The sequence below is a fragment of the Peromyscus eremicus genome, chromosome 11 (assembly GCF_949786415.1).
Source record: "Peromyscus eremicus chromosome 11, PerEre_H2_v1, whole genome shotgun sequence".
NCBI classification, from domain to species: Eukaryota; Metazoa; Chordata; class Mammalia; order Rodentia; family Cricetidae; genus Peromyscus; species Peromyscus eremicus.
The window spans coordinates 75,835,092-75,862,333 of record NC_081427.1 but is presented as its reverse complement, the minus strand read 5'-3'; the positions used below and the strand labels follow the sequence as shown (position 1 = coordinate 75,862,333).

The 27,242-nt window shown below is 38.4% G+C and overlaps 1 protein-coding gene and 1 pseudogene across 2 annotated transcripts in view; one reads left to right on the top strand and one right to left on the bottom strand.

Annotated features, from left to right (window-relative positions):
- The window catches only part of LOC131921588 (integrin alpha-5-like), a 41,647-nt pseudogene extending 40,836 nt beyond the window's left edge, over positions 1-811 (bottom strand).
- The window catches only part of Erap1 (endoplasmic reticulum aminopeptidase 1), a 35,274-nt gene that overhangs the window by 4,521 nt on the left and 3,511 nt on the right, over positions 1-27,242 (top strand). Inside the window, exons 2-18 of one of the 2 annotated variants that reach the window (XM_059276597.1) lie at positions 3,017-3,554; positions 8,275-8,413; positions 10,979-11,113; positions 13,040-13,160; positions 14,269-14,423; positions 14,985-15,098; positions 16,204-16,335; positions 16,639-16,770; positions 16,891-16,962; positions 18,747-18,901; positions 20,236-20,315; positions 21,142-21,325; positions 22,569-22,725; positions 23,422-23,606; positions 24,535-24,696; positions 25,191-25,331; positions 25,759-25,840. In XM_059276597.1, the coding sequence (XP_059132580.1) occupies positions 3,034-3,554; positions 8,275-8,413; positions 10,979-11,113; positions 13,040-13,160; positions 14,269-14,423; positions 14,985-15,098; positions 16,204-16,335; positions 16,639-16,770; positions 16,891-16,962; positions 18,747-18,901; positions 20,236-20,315; positions 21,142-21,325; positions 22,569-22,725; positions 23,422-23,606; positions 24,535-24,696; positions 25,191-25,331; positions 25,759-25,840 (2,667 nt within the window). In that variant the 5' untranslated portion in view covers positions 3,017-3,033. The remainder of the gene's footprint in view (positions 1-3,016; positions 3,555-8,274; positions 8,414-10,978; positions 11,114-13,039; positions 13,161-14,268; positions 14,424-14,984; positions 15,099-16,203; positions 16,336-16,638; positions 16,771-16,890; positions 16,963-18,746; positions 18,902-20,235; positions 20,316-21,141; positions 21,326-22,568; positions 22,726-23,421; positions 23,607-24,534; positions 24,697-25,190; positions 25,332-25,758; positions 25,841-27,242) is intronic. The other variant, XM_059276598.1, reaches the window with a different exon arrangement.

The following is a 27,242-nucleotide window of genomic DNA, read 5'->3' as shown; positions in this document are numbered from 1 at the left end:
ATATAGGGGCAGTAGTTCTATACCATATTAACACTTAAGGTTTATTTTACTTTAAATTGTGCTGTTCCTTCAATATTCTGGAGATGTCTTTCAATTGGTTTTAGATTAAAAAAAAAAAGAAAGAAAGAAAAGAAAAGTAAATCCCAAATCAGTTTTCTCTGTTCTTACCATGTGCCCTTTCATTTGGGTGTTGTCTTTGGAATTCAGATTGTAGTCTCTACATTGATGGTCTGGGGAACCCTTTCTGTTCCGCTACTAAATATGCTACCAACAGTGAGAAGGTAGTAGTTTTAACTCTGAGTTAGGGAGAAAAAGTAGGATGGAGAATGAGTGGTGGAGGAGTATGCATCAAATATTGCCTTGTGGTAATGTCCTGCAGCACAGCTATTAAAGGGTAGAGCCAGAGTTCGGAAGGGATTATGGTGGAAGCTTTCAACCCTGGCTTGCCAATAAAATCCCTAGGAAGTTTTTTAAAAAGTTGATTATTAGATTATGTCACTATAATATCCAGTTTAATTATTGTCAGTAGGGATCCAGGTATCAAAAACTTGAAAGAGTCAGACATATATAGTTATATATGTTAGAGTGCCTCTATCTGGCATTAATGGATACAGACAGAATCTTCCAAAAGTACTAGGCATTTAAAATTGTCTTCCTTGTGCTGTTGGGAACACTCACCACTCTTTTTGTTTTTCCTGAGACATCCTCACTATGTATCCATGGGTAGCCTAAAACTTGCTACATAAACTAAGCTCACCTTCAGCTTGCACTGCTGCTTCTTCCTCTGTCCCCTGAGTACTCGCAAGCACATCTGGATAGTAGCACTCTTCAGATCCACTAGAAAGCATCATAGGATTTTCAAATTTTAACTCTTATCTTAGTTGAAAGTAATAAGACACAGGCAATGTAAATTTGCACCCCAAATATTTGAAATAGTTATTATAACTCAGAAATTTAAGCAAATAGTAACTCCACTAAAGTTAAATAAAAAAAAATAGATTGAAAAAAGCAAAGGAAAAGATTTAGTCAATTTTAATGATATAAAACTCTTCATAAGTGATGTAACTTTGCAGCCAGATTTGAGAACCTTTGTATCTTAGAGTGAAAACTTAGGGGGACATGATCATTTTGTAGGATCCACATTTCTAATTTGGTTCAAATGTCCAGAAGCCAGAGGAGTCTGAGAGAATTGGAACCATTCCCTCAAGCTCGTCTGTTAGGGACCATTCTGTAGTCATACTTTTCTTTGGGTCACCAGCTCATGAATAATGACATGGAGACTTATTAATTATGAAAGCTTGGCCTATAGCTTAGGCTTGTTCCTAACTAGTTCTTATAACTTAAATTAACTCATTTTTATTAATCTATGTTCTACCATGTGTCCTTATCTTGCACCTCCTGTTTCCTCTCCATGTCTCCTGGCTTCTCCTGTGTGCCTCAGTTCCTCCTCCTCTTCCTTTGTCTCCCTGGAAATCCCACCTCTACCTCCTGCCAAGCTATTGGCCATTCAGATTTTTATTACACCAATCACAGCAATACATTTTCACACAGTGTACAAATATCCCACAACACCCTTCCTGGAAAACTTAGGATAAAAAGGGGTTTGTGTAAGATAATGAAACTATGCTTGACTCTGGAGAATAGATTTCAAACACATATCTTCATATGCCCTTTAGCATAAGCACAAGCAAAAATATATGGGCTGTGGCATCATTTCCAGTAGACTGTAAGTATAATCTTTATATAACTTCCTTTGAGGCTAGGCATTTTCCCACAAGTCTCTCTGGAGTATACTTCTTTCCATATAAATTTCCTAGTCTATGGTCATACCGCCCTGAACTCTGATTTCATCTGATCTCGGAATCTAAGCAGGGTCAGTCTTGTTTAGTACTTGGATGGGAAGCCATACCAATTGCCCAACAGTTCTTTCTCTGTTCTGTCTTTGTGCTTCAGCTCCTGACCTGCTTACTCGAAATGCAGTACTTGTAATGCCCTGCTTTTTCCCAAATCTGAGATGTCCTTCTGGGCTGTAATCACATTCTGGCCTTGCATCCCAGAGTCACTGCAGCCAGATTTAGTCTTTTGCTTTGTAAATATCATTCTGTTCTTCCCAATACCAAGTTATTATTGTTATTAAAACACTCCACCATCCTATGTTGTGTTGTCCATTTGTACATGAATATTTAATAGCCTCTCTATCTTGTGAGGACTGCTAGGATGCAAGGCCTGTCACCTTGTGCAGAAGCTGAACAGTCTAGTTCCTTGCTGTTTCTTTCCCCTGCTTAGAGTTGTGGACACCTCGCTTTACTTCAGACAAGTGAACTTCAAAGCTGGTGAAGCTGTTGTAGAGTTTGTGGCACATCATTGTAGCCGTAACTGCAGCAGAACCAGATTCTGACTCCAGGGCAATAGAGCACTACAGGACCCACCCGCCAACCTCCCCCACCGCCGCCCGAGATTGAATGCGGATGAGCAATGGTGCTTTCATCATATTCTGCTGCAGCTCTTCCTGACAACCCTTACCTGTTTTATTCCCAAATATCTATTTATTGAGCTACTATAGACCCTTTAATATTTCCTCTTTTTTTGTTAGAGTTTCTTCTATTACTTTGTTATTTTATTCTATTATTTTAGTTGAACTAAAAGTTAAAATTTGAAAGTCAAATGATGCTTTCTAGTGGGTCTGAAAAGTGCTACTAGCCAGTTGTGCTTGCAGTTCCAGTACTCAGAGACACATGCAGGAGGATAACTGCATGCTGAAAGCTAGCCTGGTTTATGAAGCAAGTTTCAGGCTACCCAGAAATACACAGTGAGGCTATCTCAGAAAAAAACAAGAAGAATAAAAAGTGCTCCGAGTTGCACAAAGAAGGCAATTTTAAATATCTAGAACTTTTGGAAGATTCATCTGTGTCTGTTAATTCTTGACTGATGCATTTTGGCATGCTATAATAATAACATTTAATATTACTGACTTTTAAATTTGCTTTTCTGCATTTTGCTTTTATTGTGCCTGCAGGTAATTTGAGCAAAGAGATGGTGCCTCTCAAACAGCTGATGGCAAGCAGGCCCTTTCTACTTTCCTTACTATTGACTCTTTTAGCTGTGTCATCTACTTCTTGGTGTCAGAGCAGTGATACAGCATCTGCAAAAGCAAGTAATGGCACCCCATTCCCTTGGAATAACATTCGACTCCCTGAGCATATCATTCCACTTCATTATGATCTCATGATCCATGCAAACCTCAGCACTCTGACCTTCTGGGGAACAACAGAGGTAGAAATCACAGCCAGTCAGCCCACCAGCACCATTATCATGCATAGTCACCAGCTGCAAATATCTAAGGCCACCCTCCGGAGAGGCGCTGAAGACAGGCTGTCTGAAGAACTGCTGAGTGTCCTGGAGTATCCTGCTCATGAGCAAGTTGCACTGCTGTCTCCCCAGCCACTCCTTGCTGGACCCCTGTACACAGTTATTATCAACTATGCTGGAAACCTGTCTGAAAGCTTCCATGGATTTTATAAAAGCACCTACAGAACCCAGGAAGGGGAAATGAGGTAATGGGAAGTGTTTTCAGCTTCCAGTGTGCCCACACTAAATGTATTATTTAGATGCTTGTTCCTTTCACACTGAATTCTGTTCAGTCATGTTTTCATCTTTAGCCTGTTAAAAATGACTAAATCTTTTTCCTTGCTTTTTTTGCCTCATTTTTTTCCATTTCATTTTCATTCCTCCAGCTTTAGCAGAGTAAATGTCTTTTTGCTTATATAATTAGATTTCTGAGCTATAATAAATATTTTAATTCTTTGCATTAGTTTCCTGGGGCTGTCCTAACAGGTGCCACAAACTATATCCCTTAGAATAGTCTTGATCTTCTCCCAGTTTTAGAAGATAGAACAATGAAATCAAGTCCTGAGTAGACCTGTGTTCCTCTTACTCTGAGTGAAATCCCTCCTTGCTCTGTTGTCTCCTGATCCTCTCAGCTCTAATACTCCTTGCACCCTGAGTGTCTAGAATCCAAATTTTCAAATCAGAATACCAGTCATATTGCTTGAGGTCCAGTTCCAGCCGCATCTTAGCTTTATTTCACTTACAAAGATCCCATTTCCAAATATGGGCACATTGGACATACTGAGAGTCAGGACCTCGACATGTCTTTGGAGGCAATCACAGGTAATGTTTTCCTCTCCATTAAAAATTTTTTAAACATAACTCCAATGCCTTGCTTTAGTTCTTGCTTTAGCCCACACTTCTGGCCCAACGTTACCTGATATGACCAGCTAAGGACTTCATCAGTTGGAGGGGCCACAGCAAGACTGAGGCTATGGCAAATTTATTGAGAGAAATCAGACTTTTTATACCCTTTTCAGAAACAGAATATAGGGGCAATTTCCAGCATCAATACAGCTGTAGGTGCCAGGCTACAATGATGTTTGCTGTTGGGAACATAACAGGAAGGTCCTTGTGCCCATGGATCTCCAGAGAAACCAGGAATGTTAAGCACACAAGATTGTCTTTCCAATGGGAAGGAGGAAAAACCTGTTCTTCCATCCAGACAGCTGAGATTTGGAAGTGGTTAACAGCCTTATCTGTTGAGCCAGGCCATATCAAGCTCCTACAACCAGCATCAGAGGTGGCTAATAGTCCAAATGACCTCTACATTATCTGTATCACAAGACCAGGCCAGATCCTTAGGTCCTTAAGCTAATACAGGTACTGTGTCTCTAGAGCATACCTTCTTGGAAGAAATGATGTGTTCCCTGAGTTTCTATGTAATTATGATTCCTTGTAGAGTGGGGATTGTATTACACCAGGAAATTTTTTTTCCAAATTATACATTGGGAATAAACTGCTTGTTATTAGACTCCCCGAAATCTTATCCAGGTTGACAAGGTCAATCTGCACCGGCTGTTCATTCTTATCTCTTTTTAGGATTCACTTCCTCACCTGGATACCTGCAGTGACTCCCTTAGTTTACAAGCTATATAGGGTACACAAGATTAATGTCTAAGACCAATTGTCTGTCCAGCTTCTGTGCTTTCTTGATTTCTAAGGGAACATACAGAAAAACACAAACTAGCCTAAATGCTTCACTATCTGAGGGATTACCTCCATCTCTCAGGAACTGAAAGGCATACCATGCTGTCACGGACTGGCCCATCGGGGGTACCATGACTGTAGGAGAACCAGGGCTTGGGTAGTCAGGAATGCAAGGATTCAGCGAATGACAGACAGACAACACACTCAGAAGTGGTTTGAATCTGTTGCAATTTTACTTCTGCAAATCAGTAGTTTATATACAGAAAAGAAAACTATCAAGTCATATAAGGAATAACAAGAGCTTGGCAATAATTCAATTACATCATCTTTAAAAAACAGCAAGCACACAATTATTAACCGGCGCTAGACATATCCCTTCACCCACAAGAACTTTATGACCCAAAGAGCAGTCTGTGATTTCTAAACTTAGTACAGTCCCTAGACTTGTGTAGACTTCTTGCAGTTGCAGCTGTGTCCTTTATCTTATCTTAGCAGTTTTTTAGTTTATAATACATTTTTACTTTTCTGGTTCCCATGGCACACTTAGCCAATTTGGATGCTGCAGACCCTCTCTAAGTCTTTGTTCAGTTCTCCACCACCTATCTCTTTAATATAAAACATTTTTACCTGCTGGAATATGGACTCATACTTTTACACCTGGAAGGGGAAGGGGTTCTGCTGTAGTCCTTAAGTTTCCCATGCTGAACTTCCTCAACAGAGGGGCCCACCATCTGCCTCCTATGAGATAATGTTTTCTACCATAAATCACTTTCGTTGGGATTCCTAAAGGATTCCTAGTGGGTTAATGTTCATTCCCTAGAAGTGCCTGAACTTTCTTTATCTAGTGGCTTGGGGTCTTTAAAAAATAGCTCATTCTGCTATATTTAATTAAGATCCATGTCCAGCTTCCCCTTTCCTCCATAGTTCACAACCCAAGCATTCATTAATTTTGGCTGTGCTTCATAGATTAATTAGAACATTATCAGAAAAGCAGTTATACAGGACCCATAGCCTAGGGAGCTCATGATCTGTGAAGTACATCTTCTTTGAGAAGGAAGCATAACGTGGGCACTCTGCCAGGGACCTCCAGGGCGCTTAGTCCCGTGGGACACTTATCTCCCGTCCGCTATTATTGATATAATGTTCATGTTACATGGACGACACTGGAGTTGGTGTGGCACCATGCCCCAGGAGCTATGGACTTTAACCTAAAAAACCTACAATGCATGCCTCTCAAGGCAGCTAGGTAATAAAAGGGGAGCTCTTTTATTTAGTAGTTTTTATTTTTATTTTTTATGCTTAAAAGTATTTTTGCCTATATGTATGCTAGTGTAGCCCTGAAGTACCTGTGCCGGGGAGGCCAGAAGACAGCAGTGGAACTCTTGGGACTGGAGTTATTGATGATGATGAGCTGTCATGTGCATGCTAAGAGTCAAACCCAGGTCCCCTGGAAGAGCAACCAGTGCTCTTAACCACCGAGCAGCCCATCACCACAGACCTCAGATTAGGAACAGATTACAAATTATCCCCCCTCTGCCCCCTTCCCTCCCTCCCTCCCTCCTCCTCCTCCTCCTCCTCCTCCTCCTCCTCCTCCTCCTCCTCCTCCTCCCTTCTTCTTCTTCTTCTTCTTCTTCTTCTTCTTCTTCTTCTTCTTCTTCTTCTTCTTCTTCTTCTTCTTCTTCTTTTCTCTCTCTCTCTCTCTCTCTCTCTCTCTCTCTCTCTCTCTCTCTTTCTCTTTCTTTTGAGGCAGGGTCTCACTTTATAGCCCTAGCTGGCCTTGAATTTACAAGAATCCACTAGTCTCTGCTTCCCAAATGCTAGGATTAATGTACACAACCACACTTGGCCTGTTTGAGGAGAACTTATACTGAATTATAACATCAGATTTTCTTTGTAGATTATGTTGATTCTATATTCTTTTTGGTAAAATAAAAAGTCAAAATCAGATTATTCCAAGAAAAATTTATAGCCTCCAGCTAATATCATTGCAGAGTTATTCCTGGATATCCATGTATGTTATTATATATAAATGAACTCATATTTTCTGCTTTAGAAGCAAGGTTTTTAAAAATGTTTTTTTTATCACTGTTCATCATGTCAGTAATTTTGTTGAAATATATTAATTTATTTAATATCTAAAGATCTAATGTATAGATATTAAGTTGTTTCTACTTTATAATATCAACAACAGTTTAAAGAATACCCTTATACATATTCATTAGACTAAAACCAATAAGTCAGAGTCTACAATCTTCTGAAAACCCTGTTTTCTTACTTCTGACTAAGGTCATCTTTTAAGAGCAAAATGTTAAAAAATGATGTCTCCATCAATTCTTATTAGTTTACCCATTAAGAAAGTAGAGCAATTTTAGGCATGTTTATTAATGAATAAGTTTCCTTTCTGAATTGCTTATGTCTGAGATTCCACTTATTCATTGACCATTTTCTAATCAATTTTAGAGTGTATTGTCTAGGGCTATTAATTCTTCCTTGCATATTTTCCATAAGAGATTTTGTTATAGGATTTTTTTCTTTTCCCTTTTCTTTCCTTGTGTTGTATTTGTATGAAAGTATGTGTACGTGTGTATACAAAGTCAGATGTCTTCCTAGCACGCCCTCTTCCACTCTCCCTCCCTCCCTCTCCTCCCTCCCTCTCTCCCTTCCTTCTTTCTTCCTTCTTCCCTCCCTCCATCCTTCCCTCCCTCCCTTCCTTCCTATTTATTTATTTAATTCCCTCACTTATTTAATTATTTATCAAGCCACTGAACCTGGTTAATGCTCATTGACTGGGGAAACTAGGTGGCCAGTGATCTCTGGGAAGCTACCTGTCTCTGTCTCCCAGGTGTTAGGGTTACATGTTTTTATATCCAGCTTTTCATGTACGTGTTAGAGATCTGAATTCAGGTCCTCATGCTTGTAGGATAGGCATTTTACCAGCTGAGCCATTCCATAGCTCCTTTTTTTCTTTAAAAAATATCCGCTTGCTCCGGAACTTGGGAAGCAAAGGCAGGCAGATCTCTGTGAATTTAAGATCAGCCTGGTCCCCATAGCAAATTCCAGGCTAGCCAGGGCTACACAGTGAGGCCTTGTCTTAAAAAAACAAAACAATAACAACAGCAAAAAAACAGTAGTCAAATCCAAGGACCTTAAATTAACTCCAGGAATTAAGATGCGAATACTTACTTCAGAGTCCCTGGTGCACAGCCCTTGATTTCGTTTCACTTCCTGTGGTTGTAGAATACTTGCATCAACGCAGTTTGAACCCACAGCTGCTAGAATGGCCTTTCCCTGCTTTGATGAGCCTGCATTCAAGGCGAGTTTCTCCATCAAGATAAGGAGGGATCCAAGGCACCTGGCCATCTCCAACATGCCCTTGGTGAGTGTGAATGCCATCTGCTCCTGGGAAAACTGCCTTTCTCTGTGATGTCTGATCCTCCAACAATATTTCATTTACCTTTGTTTTTATTTCCTGATGGTTATATTTAGTAACTTTTCTCTTCACTTCCAACCAATGTGTTTGTTTCAAGCCACAATTTGTTGATAGCCAAAGAAAACAATATCCCTTAAAAACTCAGGTTTTCAGTATGACACATGGGAGGGAATTGTCAGGAATTCACACTAGGTTCAACAGTTATTTCCCTTCACAAAGTGCTTTCACCCTCATTTTCTCCTGTGATATTTTATGAAGATGTTAAATAGAAAGCTTTGTCTAATAAAGCCATACAGCATCTCCTAGTGACGTCAGAAGTGACACCCATAAAGTGTCACTAGCATGATTACCTAATCATGAGCTGAACAAGGACAACATTATACATGCCAAAATGAGCAGGGAAAGCCCATGAGGGGCCTCAACCCTACACAAAAAATTACAGGCAACTAAGGAATGCTGAGAGTGGGAGAAACAGTCTTTCCTAGGGAAGAGCATACCAATTGGTTGTTCAAAACCAAATGGCCAACTCTAAATACATGACAGTAAATAAAGAAGCTGAAAACATACATACAAGTAGCATTAACAGACTCATCAGCTTATATATTCATGTAACAACAATTAATGAAAAAAGTGGTTATGCATTTAAAAGAGAATTGGGGAAGGTATATGGGAGGGTTTGGAGGGAGGAAAGGGAAAGGGGAAATGATGTATATATTATAGTCTTAAAAATAAAATAAAGTAATAATAATTTCCATTTAATCTCTACTGTCATTAACTATACAGCAGATAGTTATATGTGTGATATTAAACAGGCATCCAAAAGAGCAGTAGTCTTTTCAGAGCCTCTAATGTCAGAGCAGAATAATAATAGTTGTGTTACCTCCCTTAAGAGAAGCCATTTCTCCAATTTCAAGGCAGATGTAAGTAGCACTCAGTCTGATTTTTAAGCATGGCAGGAAGATGTCCATGCCAAAGTAAGAAAACCACTCACCTACTTTCTTTATCTCATGATCTACTGAGTCAAGCATGACTGCAGCCGTGATGCACCATTACCAGGAAATACATGGTTTTGTTGTGGTTCTTAATTTGTTGACATTAGGTGAGACCCAGGGTAGAATTCTAAAGAGTTTCCAACTTCATTATGGTGACCATGACAAAGGGACCCAGAACCCCAAATAAACATTACAACTCTTTTGAACACCTGTAAGATCCCGTTATCAAGCAAAATTCTGCCCACCCTAGAGTGCTGTGTCCTTTGCAAATCCTTATCATCTAGCTCTGTCCCTGTTCCCACTTTTGTATATAAATAAAAAAATAATTAGGCTGTATTGGTATAAATTTGAGATAGAAAATATACATTTTCATATTACAGTTTCCTACCCCAAGCACTGTTATGCCACTGCTCTGTAGCACAGATAAAGTATTCTCTGAGAGTGCCCTAGCTCTAGGGGAAAAAAAGAACATCAAGGAATTTGTGGAAAAATTCATAGGCTTGCAGATGGAAAGCAGGGAGCTCTAGAAATAGCACAAAGATAATGGCATTCTAGTCCACTGGGTATCCAGGATCTGCCTGGAAGCACAGCAAAGCCTCTAGTGCCATCTTGCTCCTGGAGCAGGAAAGTCTCCCACTAATAGGAGTGGCCCAGCTTCCCACACAGATGTGGAGCTGAGAGGAAGAACAATGGGTATTTTGAGGGGCTAGAAAGACAAAGTTTAGGCAGTTGGCAGGGACTTAAGCACTTCTTAGATTAGTACAGTTAGGTTGTTTTCCTATTAATTAGCACACCAAAATGGAAATTTTAGCTGAGTGTATATCGAAGCCATTTAAATAGAAAGGATAGCTTGAGATTCTTGAGGAGTAAAGCTAAGTTGTTTAGCAGCGTTGGTTGAAATGACCGGAAGCTAACTGGCAAGTACCATACTTAGTGACTAGTAGGTGTTAGAAAGGCTGAGGGCACAAAAATGGGCAGGTGTGGGATCGATCATAGGAAAATGTCCATCTGCATGCTTTTCCCTAGGCTGGTCCTTTCCGTAAGTCCTCACCTCAATACTTATTGTGCTGAAGTATTAGGTTTTTCTCTGGGAGCATGCCTCTTAGACTGTAACCACAAACATGCAACTCTTTCTTCAAGGTTTCTTATTCCTCGATTGGACTAAAACTCATTCCAATGAAACCAGGCTGAGACTGGAAGAGAATTTGCATATTAGGCAAAGTAATAGGGCACTTTCAACTTCATAGAAAAACCAGAAGTTCTTTTTAGATAGTAAGTGGTTATGTACGTTTTGCCCAGTGTAGAGTGTACTTATATCCCAATAAAAAAGAGATTAAATCAAATGGTCTGGCCTTGGCATCTAAATTATAGTCAGATTTCTAATAGAGACTTTTAAAAGTAATTAAAGAAATATTGTGCTGTTCTCTTCAATATGTCTGTTACTTCTGGAGATTTATCTTTATAATGTGTGACAGTGTGTTGAACAATTGGATTACTTGGTAATTTACTCTGATAATAGGTGAAATCTGTGAATGTTGCTGAAGGACTCATAGAAGATCATTTTGACGTCACTGTGAAGATGAGCACTTACTTGGTGGCCTTCATTATTTCTGACTTTAAATCTGTGAGCAAGATGACTAAGAGTGGAGTCAAGGTGAGCATGTGATTGCCTGACAAGATGATCAACCTGTGCTGGTGTTCCTGTTTTCAAAACTGGAGTCCTGCTTCCTGGGACTCTCTCAACCTTAGGGAAAACAGGATAGCATATGATTCTATTGTCACAAATACTTACCTGATAGCAATGCACTAACAGTAAAAATGTAGAGAGACCCTGGCCATGCGTAAGTCATGAATTACGTGGCTCTATTGCTAATTGGCTCTCTGACCTTGGCCATTTTTCTTGTGGAATGTAGATTATGCTTCTTTTAAATGTATAAGTTGGCCAGGCATCATGACAGAGCCGATCAGATCTCTGTGAGTTCAAGGCCAGCCTGGTCTACATATAGTGAGTTCCAGGCCAGCTAGGGCTACAGAGTGAGACCTTGACTAAAAAAACAAGCAACAAAAAATAAGTAGGTTGGACTACATCTATCAGAGGTTTCTAAGCTTGCATCTGATTATAACTGTCTACAATATTGAAGGCAATGTTGTGGGGAGGAAAGGAGATAAAGTTACTTGCTGGCTTGGGGTAGAGGGAGTGTTTAGGAAGAGCAATTTATGTCAGAGAATATTAGAATGCTGGAATAAAGCCCTGCTTCAAGCATCATTTGCGCCTGAGCTCAGCACTTCTGCCTTCACAATGCTGTCGCATGGCCCAGAAAGGAAACATTTTAAAGGGGAACTGAAGTTACTGTAATGCTGTCCTGAGGCCTGAGTGGCTGGGTCACTCTGAGTTACCATCTGTTCTTCTAGTGCTTTGGATATTTGAAAGGAGAGTTAGTGACTTAGGTGAAGAGAATAACCTGCCTGTTGCTTTGCATGTTTTCCTGACTCTATTGTGCTCATGTTTTTATAATGTCTAAGCAATGCTCACATTTTTCATCTTCCTTCTCTTCCTTGAAACACATTAAGTATACATATTTTATATCCTGGGCATGGTCATCGTCATATCTGATGTTTTTGTGCATCTTGTTTCTGCAGGCTCTTGTTCATGGTATTTTATTTCTTTGCATTTCTTATTCTTTGACTGAGTTATTCCTCAGTCAAAAGTGGACTCTTCTAGAAAATGTGTCTCTACTTCTGCCAGGTGACAGAGTTATTCCAATGTAAAGATTACTTTAAATGAGGGTATTAGCTTCAAGATTTTAGGTTATCTAGTTACTGCAGTTTCAGCTCTTAAGTACTGTAAGCGTTCATTTTAAACTATAGTTTCTTTAAGACTTTCCCATTCTCCTTTGTGTAATACCATTGTATAGCAAAACCTTTCTTTTCTCCTTCCTTCCTTCCTTCCTTCCTTCTCTCCTTCCTTCTTTCATTCCTTCCTTCTCTCCTTCTTTCCTTCCTTCCCTCCTTTCTTCTTTCCTTCTTTTCTATCTTTTTTTCTTTCACTTGCAGTTTCTTTGAGAGAATTGCAATTTATTTTTAATTTACCCATACACTAAGGAGGTAACCTTTGGGATGTGGTTTTATGGAGGGTTGGTATCTCCTGTTGTATATATTTCTTGCCTTGGCCAGGACCTGCATTCCACTCTTTGTCCCTGGAGTCTGTCAATGCCATGAGAACCAGAGCTACAGTCCATCTGTGTTGGACTAGGATCCACAGGGGAAAGGCTGGATGTGAGGCCCTGCTGACTTCCTAGGGTCAAACTGACATCTTGCTATTGCTTTCTAAGTCATATTTATTGGCATATTATGAAAACATTTCAGAAAACTGCTTTAAGCCTATATTTGTAGCTTTTTGTCCTTTTCAGAAATGAAGATGATTAGAAGCAGACAGAATTAAAATAATGGAATTCCCAAATGTCTTCTTTAATATTGACATCCATATCCCATAGTAAGGACCATTAAAGCCATTCTTCTCTCTGGTTGTGGGGGAAAACCACTCTGTTACTTGAATATCCTCCTGTGCCTTCCCCTTTAGGTCTCTGTGTATGCTGTGCCAGACAAGATAAACCAAGCAGATTATGCTTTGGATGCTGCAGTGACTCTTCTAGAATTTTATGAGGATTATTTCAGCATTCCATATCCTTTGCCCAAGCAAGGTAGTATATTATAGACATTTCCAGGTGGCATTTGATTGCCCCCCAACATAGATCACATTATTATTATTATTGCTGCATCCCCATGGTTCTCCACATTGCTCTTCACATAATGATGTTCCCAGCAAAGTTCAAACAACAAGTTGATCCTTCTGAGTATCCCCTCACCTCTGCTTTATACAACCAACTACTAATGATAAATCACAGCACAATGTACAGTTCCTGGCAATGTGGCCTGAGGATGACTCTACATTCAGGTGTTATTAGAGACAGAAGAGTACAGAGGCTGCTTTTTTGTTTTTGTCATTATCAGTACATATTTGGCAGGAGAATAGAGAACAACTCAGTATCCTTTTCTGAATGAGTACATTTGCCTAGTATAAGAATAAGAAAATTGAGATTTTCTATGAACCCTCAAAGCTATTGGGTATTTTAAATATATGTAGTTGTAGGCATCCCAAATACAGTGGGTTATGGAGATGATTCTTTTTGGTTGTTCAGTCCCCAACTCATGGTCTAAATAGTAATGATGGAGCCAAGCCTGATTCCTCAGGCCTGTATTCCTAGGTACTCAGAAGGCTGAGGCAGGAAGATTGGAAGTTCAAGGTCAGACTAATAAATGGAGTGAGACCTATCTCAAAATAAAAAATAAAGAGAGATGTGGGGATATATATCAGTGGTAGAGCACTTGTCTAGCACGCATGCATGGGGACCTAGGTTCAAATTGAAGTATTGCCAAATGAAGTCTCTCTCTCCTCTCTCTCTCTCTCTCTCTCTCTCTCTCTCTCTCTCTCTCTCTCTCTCTCTCTCTCTCTCTCTCTCTCTCTCTCTCTCTCTCTCTCTCTCTCTCTCTCTGTGTATGTGTAGCAATCAGAAGGGATATCCTGAGAGGTTCTAGCCCAAGTCTGAGTCACTTTGGTAGCAACATGATAGTCATAGAGCCTCTCTTTCTCCACAAGGAAAGCTTTCTCTCTGGAGCTCCCTAATTCTGGATACATGGCTTAGCTTTTCATTTTATCCTAATACCCATCCATTCAGATGTTTATTTAACATGTTTTGGGGAGTATATAGCTGTGAGATTGATAACGAGCTATATTCCTTCTTGCCCAAGATCTTGCTGCAATTCCTGACTTTCAGTCTGGTGCTATGGAGAACTGGGGCCTGACAACATACAGAGAATCCTCTCTGTTATATGATAAGGAAAAGTCTTCTGCATCCAGTAAGCTTGGGATCACAATGATTGTGTCCCATGAACTCGCTCACCAGGTACAAACATTTAGTCACACGTAAGTTTTTTGATCTTTGGGAATTTCATAGGTGTATACAATAACATAAGATCATACCCATTCCTTATTTCTGCCCTCATTCATTTCTGTGTCCCTCTAGCAAAACATCCACATCCCAACTTCATATCTTCTTCCTTTTTAAAAACAATTTTTTTGACAACCCACTAAATACAATTAGTGCTGCCCATAGGTACATGGGTGGATCCTTCACTGGAGAATAGGCGGTCTAGCAGCCTCAGAGAAGAATGATTCTTAGGGTGATTTAACGTTCATGTCTCTTTTGGGACAAATGATGCTACTCATATAGTTACTTTTTATTTTGTCATTTCATAGAAGAGTTATTTCCGTAAAGCATTACGTTTCTTGATTTTTAATGAATGTTGAAAAGTTCTCATTTTTCCTCTGATAAATGTTTCCATTTATAAACTGATAGTCATTTTACATGTTTCTAAGTTTATTGAAGCTATTTCTAGCATAATACATAGCAGATAATATAATTTCTCTATAAATTTGTGAATAAGCAGTCATATTTTCCTTTCAGTGGTTCGGCAATCTGGTCACCATGGAATGGTGGAATGATCTTTGGCTCAATGAAGGATTTGCCAAGTTCATGGAGTTTGTGTCTGTCACTGTGACCCATCCTGAACTAAAAGTTGTACGTGGTTGTTATTTATGTTTTTATATCTTAGGTTAACCTGTTGTTTTTTCAATATTTCTGCAAAATACTCAGCATTTTTGATTTTTTAATTTATAGAAATGATAACTTCATGGAAGTTTAGAGATGAATCATGTTTGAAAATGCTAAATGAACTTCCTATATAAATGAAGTATTAAATTGTATTTTCCCTTAACAGTAAAGAAATAGAGCTAATGATAGGCTGAGAGTTCTGTGCCATTTTCCAAATTTCAGGTTGCTCATTGCAATTTAAATATTAGATGAATATTACTGTTAATCTGCATACAAACAAAATGACAAATTGTATGAGTTATGGCTGAAGTAACCACACATTACATTATCAACCTAGACTTTTAGATAACAGATTTAATGTTTTAGAACTTATATGTATATTTAAATATCACGTGTTAACCATGAGAAAATCATAAATAGCAAACAAAAATAAATTCACTTTCTATAAAAAATTAATTTTTTAGTATAATTTTTATTTATGTGTAGCTATTTCCCTTTTTCATATATCTATACCCATAATATGCTTATAAACAGTTGTAATTATAGGTACATATTGTATTATATTGGCATGCATCATAAGTGTATCCCATTTCTACATCATCTTTAATAATAAAAAAAATTATAGATACATATTTGGCTGAATATGCCAAGTAAAGAAAGCTGAGGTTGGAATTTCCTACTAATTTATTGTCTTTCACTACAATAATGATGGTGCTAAAGTTAAATATATATGCTTTGATGGAATCACTATACATTTTTACTTCTCTGTTTTTTGTTTTTTGGCTATAAGTGGAATGGTCTTGTTTTTAGATTAACATGAGATTAACTTTATTCTAAAGTGATAAATATCCAAAATAAATGAAATATAAATTGCTTACTTACAGCCACTGTTTCTTGGGTGCTTGGGTGCTCTTTTAAAAAGCTTAGCAAGACTATTGTATTAATTCTAGAAATATGAAATCAGTTGATATAGAAATTGGAATTCTAGTCCCGTTACCACAGATCAAGCCTTCCTCTTTTCATTCTTCTTATCTTTCTTTCTCCCCTTTCTTTCTTTTCTCTATGTCAATAGGAAGAGCATTTCTTTGGCAAGTGTTTTGATGCAATGGAAGTCGATTCATTCAACTCCTCACACCCTGTGTCCACACCTGTGGAGAATCCTGCACAGATTCGGGAGATGTTTGATGATGTTTCTTATGAAAAGGTAAAAGCAGATTGCAGAGAAGTTTGGGGACTAAGTCCATTAGTAGTTGGATAAAAGGGTTATAGCTCAGGTGTGGGATAGCTTTCTCTACATCAGGGGCAACCCAGATTTGATGGTTTTGGTCCTGACTGTGCTAGCTGACGTGAGCTCTTTCAGGTTGAACTTGTAGTTTGGTCCATAATCTTAAAGATTAGATTCTGGTCAATTCTTTACTCTTTCTATGGTCGAAAATTTTCAAAAACTAAATGCAGCTGCATTGAAATGTATAAACTATAGATAACAATTATTTTCTTATCTTTTCAGGGGGCTTGCATTCTGAATATGCTAAGAGATTATCTGAGCGCAGATACCTTTAAAAGAGGAATTGTGCAGTATCTCCAGAAGTATAGTTATAAAAACACAAAAAATGAGGACCTTTGGAATAGCATGGCAAGTGTGAGTAGTGCTAGAGAGCAGCCTTGGTTTTTTTTTTTTCCCCTGTATTGTGGTACTCCTTCACAAAGAACTAAAGTGCTTTCTACAGAAATGAGAGTGATGTTTTATTTTTGGTTTTAGATATGCCCCACAGATGGCACACAAACCATGGATGGCTTCTGCTCTAGAAGCCATCACTCAGCACCAACCTCAGTAAGTCTCTCTGTCTGTACCTGACCACCCATACATGTTCTTCTCCATATTCTTTAAGGGGTATCTCTGTGCCAAACTTTTTGAGGTCCTCAGTTAAATCACTTTCATCCCATTCAACTTAAATCATTTAAACCAAACCAGGCTAACAGCCTTTTACAGATTTTCCTAAGAATTGTCTATGTAAGAGGGTATCACAACCTTGGTGACTTCTCACAAACACTCATTTCTTTCACTCCTAATGCCCTAAAACGGAGTTAGGAAAAGTTTTATTGGTGAGCTGTGTAGATGAATTTCTAAATGGTCTTATTAGATAAAAAACGCAGAGCCAGATATAGGGGTGAAAGCCTTAGAGAGATCAGGGAAATAGAGAAAGCCACAGCTAACCTTACTTCACCAACTGGGCAGCTTCCAAATGCGAGTTACTCCCTGTCTACCCATGCTTATATGCCTTGCTGTTCTGCCATCTGATTTGCTCTCTCTGTTCAGCTACATCACTTCCTCTTCCTGCCCAGCTCTGTCACTTCCAATCTGTCTGTATGGACCTCCAGACCTCCATGGTTAACTAGTGTTGGAATTAAGGCATGTGCCACCACACCTGGCTCTGTTTCCAGTGCGTCCTTGAACACATAGAGATCCTGCCTGCTAAATGGTAGGATTAAAGGCGTGTGCTACCACTGCCTGACTTCTTTGTTTACTTATAATGCCTGGCCTTTTCCCTCTGATCTCCAGGCAATCTTTATTAAAGTACAAATAAAATATCACCACATTTCAGCACAAATAAAATATTACCACAGGGCTGGGATTAGATTCTATCAGTAAAGAAGATGTCAGTCATTTCCAGAGCACTGCATTTGAAAAAAATCACACAATGGCAGAGAAAAGTCTTGGACATTTACTATGCATCAGGCTCATGCTAAACAATTAGGCATATAATCTTTATTCCTCTCAACAGACCCATGAGCCAAGTGCTGTTACTATCCAGGTCTTTAAATGTCATAATGGGAATGTGAGATCTAAGAGTATATGGTGGTAACTCACTTGCATGAATTCCATTTTGACTCATGTTTTCAACTGTTCAACAATCAAGGATTCATACCAGCTGAGCCACAAAATAATCTGACTCTGTTTAATCTGGATTTGTGGAATATTTTCATAGAAAGCTATGGATGACTAGAAATTCAACCAAATTTACTTACCATATTTTTATTTTCTTGGCCTTTTTGCTTTCAGAGATAGCTTTATTAATAGTTTCTAGTTAATACAATAGAATATTTTATCCTTTATCTTTTCTTAAAAGCTTTTTTAGTGCCAAGAAATACATCTTTTGTACTTCCAACTGCTGGTCAAGTACAGGCCATCTCAGAGCTATTGCTTTAGAAGCACAGCCCATTCACTGAATAGTTTTCCTACCTTGGTTGTCCAAGAGCCAGCACAGTCATGCTGGTGTTGAAAACCTTGCTGTCCCCTTACCCCCTTCTCTCATTCTGTTGCTCATATGCCAGCTTGCTGTCCGATGGATATGCCTGGCCATTAGCTGTGCCAAACAGGGGCAACTGTACTACCAGTCAAGACACATAGGTTTACAGGAGATGATGAAAAGGTAGATAGTCAAGGCTCAATGTCTGGGGATAGGAGGGAAGGGCACCTAGGAAAGAAAGCTGAAGAACAGAGGAGACTGGAAGTAGCTAGTGGGTCTGGGAGCACAAGCTTGTCTTTTCTCCTCAGAGGTGGATCTCAGATGATGCATTGCCCCCCCCACCCCCACCCCTTTGTCTATAAACCAGCACTGGCTTCAGGAAGGCGTAGATGTGAAGACCATGATGAACACGTGGACACTGCAGAAGGGCTTTCCCCTGATAACCATCACTGTAAGAGGGCGGAATGTGCACATGAAGCAAGAACACTATATGAAGGGTTCTGAAAGCATCTCAGAGACTGGGTAATGTTCACAGGGGGTATCTCCTCCTGGGTGGGATACAATCTTCCTTTTGAAGTCCTGCCCTCACCCCTGTCCTTAGAATGTTTCAGCTGAATCTGTGTGTTCCACTCAGATAACCTATACCCCTACCTTCCCAAAAGGATTAAAGGGGCTTTGATTAAAGCTGGCAATCTATCATTACATCATTATTTTTACATTCTCCTGTTTAGTAGTTTAATAGGATGTCATTTCTAGTTGCTGGCTTGCAGTCAGCTCTGATCTAAGTAAGCAGCTGCTGCTAAGTTGCAGTGGTGCCTGGCATTAGTTGGAGTTGACAAAAGAATTTATGTGATTTCCAGGAATTACGAGACACTCAATTCTCTTCTTTAGAATTCTGAGTTACATCCTGGAGTATTATTAGAAATGACATGTTGCTACTTGTAAGATATTTGCTATATCTTGAACTAATTTCAATTGGAACATTACAAAAGTGGTGAAAAGAATCTCTACGTATACTTTACACAGATATGTGTTAATTCTATCAAACTTGATATTTGATTCTCTGTACATATAAAAAGAAAGCATTACATAATATATAACTTACATGTGTGTAGGCAATATGAATGCAATAGCATATGTAACATATTACATATATTATATATACAGCAAGATATACAGAGAAATTATATTTTTAAGAAAATAAAAACATTTACTTATGTAATCATAGCACAATTAGGAAATAAACTTAATACAATACCATAATTAAATCTATAATGCCTATTCAGTTTTTCAAGTTGTCTTAAAATGTCTTCATATCAAAATAGAAAAATTTTACTCCCAAATTTAGTATATTTTATGTTTTGTTGCCACATAATTTTGGTTTCACTTTTTTGTAGCAATTTTCCAGTCCTTGTGCCCCTTGACATTTTTGATTTTTCTAGTTCAGGGGAGTTACTTTACTAGAATTTTCTTCAATTATATTTTCTTCTACTGTTTCTTCTTGATCAGATTCAGGTTGTTTGGAGAAACTCCACAGAAGAGAAGTGACATGTATCTTTTTGGTACATGATTAAGGAGGGACATGATGACAATTTGTGCCATCACTAGTGATCTTTATTTGAGGTTAGGCTTTGGGCTGCTAGTCATTAATTACTTGAGCCTGCTTTTCTCTTCACATTAGAGTCTGAGAAGGAGGAATAGTAGCTGAGCTGGCAGGCAGCCTCGGCATGGTATCAGGTCTTGGCATAACCTTCTCAATACCACCGTTTTAAACTGGCACCTGATGGGTAGATGTCTTAAAAGCTGCTTGTTGAGTGAATACAAACATTGAGCAATGCATACTTGATTTCTTTTAGTTATCTGTGGCATGTTCCCCTGACATTCATTACCAGCAGATCAGACTCAGTCCAGAGGTTTTTGCTGAAGACAAAGACAGGTAATTTGTCACAGAAATAATGTTTAATTCAAGTAAGAAGTATAGAAGTGGGTAGAAATTAGCTACTGAACTTCTTTAGGTATTGATTTTGGCTAAAAGAAAAAGGAATAGGTGAGAATTCTTGCTAGACTTGGAAGGTGGCTCATTGGTAGAGTGCTTATCTTATAAATGTGAGGACTTGAATTTGATCTCCAGCACTTACACTAAGAGAAGGTGAGTGTTGCAGTACATGCTTGTAACCCCAGTGCTGGGAAAGTGCAGACAGTAGATCCTGGCTGTCAAGTCCAAGGCCAGTGAGTGTTCCTGTTGCATCTCTTTTCCTGACAAAATGTACAGAATCTGAGGAACAGCCAGTGTCATCCTCTGGCCCCCACATGTGTGTATGTATGTATACATACATACATACATACATACATACGTACGTACGTACGTACATACATACATACATATGCCCTCACATACAAAAATAGAGATTGGATTTTTACAAGGGAAATATACTGACATAAATTCAAACAGTAGAGTGCTATAACACTAAAAAGAATAGATTAGCAATGAAAATTCTCATTATTTAGTTAACAATACTGGGAAATATTTGTTGGTCAGAAATGTGGTTGCATCATTTCTATAAATATCACAGAACCTGTGTCTAATGCGACCATTGACATTTGTCTACTGGGTCGCTATTATTTGATTTCTACAAGAAATAAATGAACTCCGTTTGTTTAGTATTAGAGTTTTCCCCAATCTCCTTGTATAACCTCCGATCAGAAAAGCATCTATCCATCCAGTGAATAAATAGTTCTGAGATTTAGCCTGTTTGCTCTAGATGTGCTCATCCTCCCAGAAGCAGTGGAGTGGATCAAATTTAATGTGGGAATGAATGGCTATTACATTGTTCATTACGAGGATAATGGATGGGATTCTCTGAGTGGCCTTTTAAAAGCAGCACACACAACGATCAGCAGTAATGACCGGGCGAGTCTCATCAACAACGCATTTCAGCTTGTCAGGTAATGCAAGCTGCATCAAGTTGTAGTTTATTACTGAAAGCAGCTGTTACTGTTCAAATACTTGATTTCAATCAAAAGTGATTGGTTGATTGATTGATTGATTGATTGATAATGAGACTTTGAAAGGCATCCCCTCCCCACGTTCTTCTAACAGTGCAACATAGCTTTAGCCTGAAGCTTAATCTTCTGTCTTTAACTGCTAGTTGATGTAAAAAACAGAATCTGTATTTTAATCTTTCTTATTAATAATTGAAATCAGACTAAGGCAATGTGCAGGAAACCTTGAGACAGTATCCTGGTGAGCCTCTTGCCTATTTCTACACATTTGTCTTGCAGCTTTTCTGACTGTGTGTAGGGATGGGGTTTCTCTTTAAGCCTCTTGAAGCCTTTGTGTGAGACTAATTAATGCAGGTCCAATTGTTCACATTGCATCTACTGTCAAAAATATAGATTTCTCTTTTAAAGATAATGCATTCCACTGCATCTTTAGGGACTATAGTTTATATAATTTGGCCCTATCAAATGATCTTTGACTAATCGAGGCTAGAGTGAACATTACTTATTCTTCCTTGTTTTATGAAGGAGAAAGGAAGTATTTTCTGGGCTGAAAACACGAATGCCTCCATTATTTAGGCAGTGATGAAGTTCTAAGGGAGCCAGCTGGGTGGGATGAGACAGCTCTGTAATTTTCAGATTTGTTATCTCTCTACCCTGAATGTAGAATCTTTCCTTCCGGTTCTCTTATTACTACATTGAGCCTCCCACGGTGAAAAAAGCAAAGAGAAATTAAAGGTTGATTAACCAGTTGCTTTTTCCTGCACCCAAGTTTTTCTGCATGGCCTACTGTAACTGGAATTCTAGAGGGGTCTGATATCCAGTGTATTTTGTGAACAGAGAAAATGCATTTATGACAAGAATTCTTATTTTTTCTAAGCAGCAATCTCATTGGCCTGGATCCCTGAGGATCTTGGATCGAAGTTCTTAGCTTAGTCTGAAAGTTCAACACACAGTTTGGTGTATTCTATGTGACAGACACTAACATGCATCATTTCATCTTAGCCACAAGCTAGACTTTATAATTATGAATCTTCTTTCCCAAGGTCATCTTGTGTGCATCAGAAATGATTCTGTTGCAAAAATTCATTATTTATAAATGATTGCTGCTTTTCTAGAAGATTGTTGCAATATATGTTGAAGCAAAAAGATTATCTATAAACCTGTAACCATGTTGTCTCTTGCTCAGCATTGGAAAGTTATCGATTGAAAAAGCCCTGGATTTAACTCTGTACTTGAAAAATGAAACAGAAATTATGCCTGTATTCCAAGGTCTGAATGAACTGATACCTATGTATAAGTTAATGGAGAAGAGAGATATGATTGAGGTGGAAACTCAATTCAAGGTAAAACCTAAGATAAATCAAATAGCTATAGTATAATTGCATTTTTTCTTGTGAATGAAAAGTGTGCTTATTATTCTATTTATTTGAAGGTATATACACTTACAAATACACGTATATGTCTGCTTATAATTAAGGAAAAGCAAAAATTCAGTTTGGATTGACTGAAGCAAAGATTAGGCTTTTGATACTAAATAGGAACAGTGGTGTTAGATTCTGTACTTAATTTTTTTCCCCACAAATATTTTATTTCACTTGACTTATCTGCTATAATTTCTAATCCTGATATTTTCCAGGATTCTAAGTGGCACTTGAAGAAGAAACCCAAAATTGCTATTTTTGAGCAAATGTGACAATTTGTACACTTTGCTCATAAAATTTAGTCTGTTCATCCTAATTTACATAAATGGGAAAAAGTAGATGGGATACCTTTAGAAAAGATTACTGTGATAATGTTAAAATAATTTTTTTATTTTTGTTCCTTTTATAACTGAATTAAATAGAGTTGCAAACTTTTAAAGAAGTGGAGTAGTTCCATTTGAATTTTTTTCTTGTAAGGGGGCCACTCACTCAACATTATTAAAATATGTTCAATATGTGTTTATGTGATTTTTCTCATCACCAGGAGAACTAGGCTGTGTGAATATGAAATGCTGTGACAGTACTCATATTTGTCACTGTTCCTGTTGTGTTCCTCAGGCCTTCCTCCTCAGGCTGCTGAAGGACCTTATTGATAAGCAGACATGGACAGACGAGGGCTCTGTCTCAGAGAGGATGCTTAGGAGCCAGCTCCTCCTCCTTGCTTGTGTGCGCAAGTATCAGCCCTGTGTGCAGAGGGCAGAGGGCTATTTCAGAGAGTGGAAGGCATCCAATGGAAACATGAGGTCAGTTCACACTGAACATGCAGTCTGTTAATGTAAAGAGTATCCTTCCTGTTCCCCATATTGGCACTAACCACAGGGAGAGGCTGGATAGATAAGTCTTCCCTATTCCATGTGTTTGGAAAATAAATTGCCTTTTAAAATTTATACATTTCTCAACTTTCTATTTTAAGAAATGCTACAAAGAACTTCTGTGCCTAAAGATCAATGTCTAGGGGTGGAGTTAAAACACAATTTCAGTAACTCTTACTTTGTGTAGTGTGTATAAAATGATTGAACTGATATGACCATGGCAGGCTGAAACAGAGACAATTATATTTTACAGGAATTTATGTGGGGGGATCTTCCCCCACTTTTCCCAGGGTACTCTTGAGGAGAGAGGATAAGAAACTTGTAGATAGAAATGATAGGCCTAGCAAACGAGAGGAAAGACAGAAACACAGGGTAGCTTCGGGAAGACCTGGGTCAGTACCCAACGGCCCAGAACTTTATTTAAAAGGCTTTTTATAACAATGCCAAGGGGTGAGGCAAAAGACATCCCCCTTGCTGGATACAGCCAAGTGTAGAATCATTTTTGGTAACCATTTGGATACTTGCCTTTAAAGGACATGTTTACTAACCAAAATGCTATTGAGATTCCTTTTCTTCATGGAATAAAGTTTGAGTCTCAATTGAATTTCTTCCTCATCATTACAAAGATAGATGCGTAGGCATTTATGAGTGACATTTATTACTGTATTTCTGAGGCTGCTTAAATCTAATTTAAGACATTTTCTCTTGCCTCTTTTCATAAAGTGTAACAGAAGGAAACAGTATTCATGCTTTCAGGAATGAACCTGTGAATATGAAACTGGTTCATAACTGTTCCCCCTTATGTATCCTAGAGCACTTGCTCTGTCTCAGGACCTTATGTGTTTATTCTTTCTCACAGCCTCCCTATTGATGTGACCATGGCAGTGTTTGCTGTGGGGGCCCAGAACACAGAAGGCTGGGATTTTCTCTATAGTAAATATCAGTCATCTTTGTCTAGTACAGAGAAAAGCCAAATTGAATTTGCCCTCTGCACAAGCCAAGACCCGGAAAAGCTTCAGTGGTGAGTCATGGTGTGATGTCCATGTAGCCAAGGGAAACTGAATAAAAGAGATCATTCTGGCTCTTGTTCTTGCTCTATTACCCACGAATTATTTATTTTGCCAGAAACACTGTGTAAGTGGGCACACATCTACTAAGGATGCCAAGTAATCAGAACCAAGTATTGGGAAAATATTTAAGGAAGTGTGTATTGTGTGTCTTTACAGCAATAACGTATTTGAAATATTTAGGGATACTTGTAGAAACTGTTTTGAGGAAATGAGATACTATATAGTATAGGTCTTTTAACACTATATAAATGTTATTAAACACTATATAAATGTTAGGTCTTAATCATGTTGCTATAGTGGGTTTATCAAGACTCTACCAGTTTACCTTTTAGGACTTTATTATTGGCAAACAGATTTTTTTCTTTTATAAAAGTTATTTTATTGAACATTTTTGTTACTCTTCAATCACTTAATTAATTACTAACATTTCTTTTAATCATTATAGGCTTCTAGACCAAAGTTTTAAGGGAGAGATAATAAAAACTCAAGAATTTCCACATATTCTCATACTCATTGGCAGAAACCCAGTGGGTTATCCATTGGCCTGGAAGTTTCTGAGGGAAAATTGGAATAAACTTGTACAAAAGTAAGTAGTGTCAAAAATTGTGGTAGGACTGTGTGCACTCTTTCATCTCCTTCCTTCCACATGTGCTTACCCTTTGCTATTTATATGAAGGAGTATCTTAGGTTGAAGATAATTTTCAAATTAAAATATCCCTATGTGATTTACAACCTGAGTCCATTGCTAACCCATGCGTCTGGATAGTAATGCTTCCCACCCCATCTGCTTCTTCCGGTACTCTTGGGCTTGCCTGACGCCTCCCTCCTCCACAGTCAGTGTAGCTTTCCCCTAACTCTTACAGCACTGCCTAGAGCTGTCATAAACTTTATGTACTTGATCTTTTAATTACTCTTGGTATAGATTACATTTTACAAATAGATTGTTTAAATGCTATAGGATATACAAGACACTTAAAGTGTAAATTGAATGGATACCTTTTGTCATTTTCTAGGTTTGAACTTGGCTCACCGACCATAGCTCACATGGTAATGGGAACAACAAACCAGTTTTCTACCAGAGCTCGCCTTGAAGAGGTAAAGGGGCATGCATGTGTGTGAGAAATTCTTTCTTTTGAACTTAAGTGTCAGTTAGCTATTAGAAAAAAGCAGAAACAAGAGGTGTGGTATTCTGAGAATGAATCTTGTCATATGATGCAATTTTTGAGTTCCAGTGTGCATGCATCTCATGAGACAAGCTTTGCTCTGCAATTAAAAACTTGGACTTTGCCAGGTGTTATGGCATATGCTTTTAATCCAAGCACTCTAGAGGCAGCAGCAGGCTGTGAGTTAAAAGCCAGCCTGGTCTACAAAGCAAATTCCAGTTTAGTCAGGAGTATATAGTGACACCTTGTCTCAAAACAAAATTAAAAAACAACAAAAACCTTCAGCTTAAAAAGAAAATGACTCAATATAATTGGCCCTCACTTAAAGAAGTTAAAAGTGAATCCTAGAGGTGCAGATGGACAATATGCTGACCACCTATTGTGGAAGAGGCAGGGAGGGTCCAGGTGTTTCCGGATCTAAAGTCATGTTTCTCTTTTCACTTATAGTATCATATACTTCTCAAAAGAATTTTAGGCATCTACAAGGTTCATCTGTAAAATAAATGTTAAAGAATGAAAAGCTGCATAGAAGACAGGAGATAACTATATGAGGGACCTACTACTTATTGCAATGACATTTGACAATTATCACAGAGCTTCCTAGTGGTCAGGCAAAAATAACAAATTGGTATGAAACTAGTCAGAGGGACTAACAGACATATAAATTCTACAAAAGGGGACTTTCTTCCACCCTTCTAAGCAGCGAGGCACATCTGAATTGGGTACTCAGCTGAATCTGTGTGACAGAAGACACAATCTGGGGTCAAGGAGAAGTGTTAAAAGCTGGCTTTGCTAGAGCTTGTGTAGAAGTCCACATTTCAGCCATGACACCATAATGGGCTCAAGGATAAATGAAATATTTTAGATAATAAGTGAAGTGAAATTATTGATCTTATTAACTTGCTGAGTGCCCAACGTAATAAGGAATCAATCTTGTGTCCTGCAGCAGTAGACTGAGCTGAAGCATAGGTTGGGGCAGAGAGAAGGGAATGTCTCCTCTCTCCCCCAGCCACTGGACTTTCAAGTAATTTTAGAACAACTCTGCATCATTACTAACTGGAACTTGATCTTTCTAAAAGTCACTCTTTCTCCACCTGCTATTGATAAATCATAACATGGTGTTATGATATGGGTTTTTGAGGACTTAGCTGTCTGGAATTCATAATTAATAAAACATCTTGTACTATACTTCCTTCTTGACTCCAAAAAAATGGATAAGTGCTGTGAAAATTTATGGGTTGTTGTTACAAACTCTTGAAGGTGACAGGAAATAGTACTATTTTCAGTGCTTTGACAAAGGCAGCCTGTCCATCACTTGAGCTTAAGGATTCAGA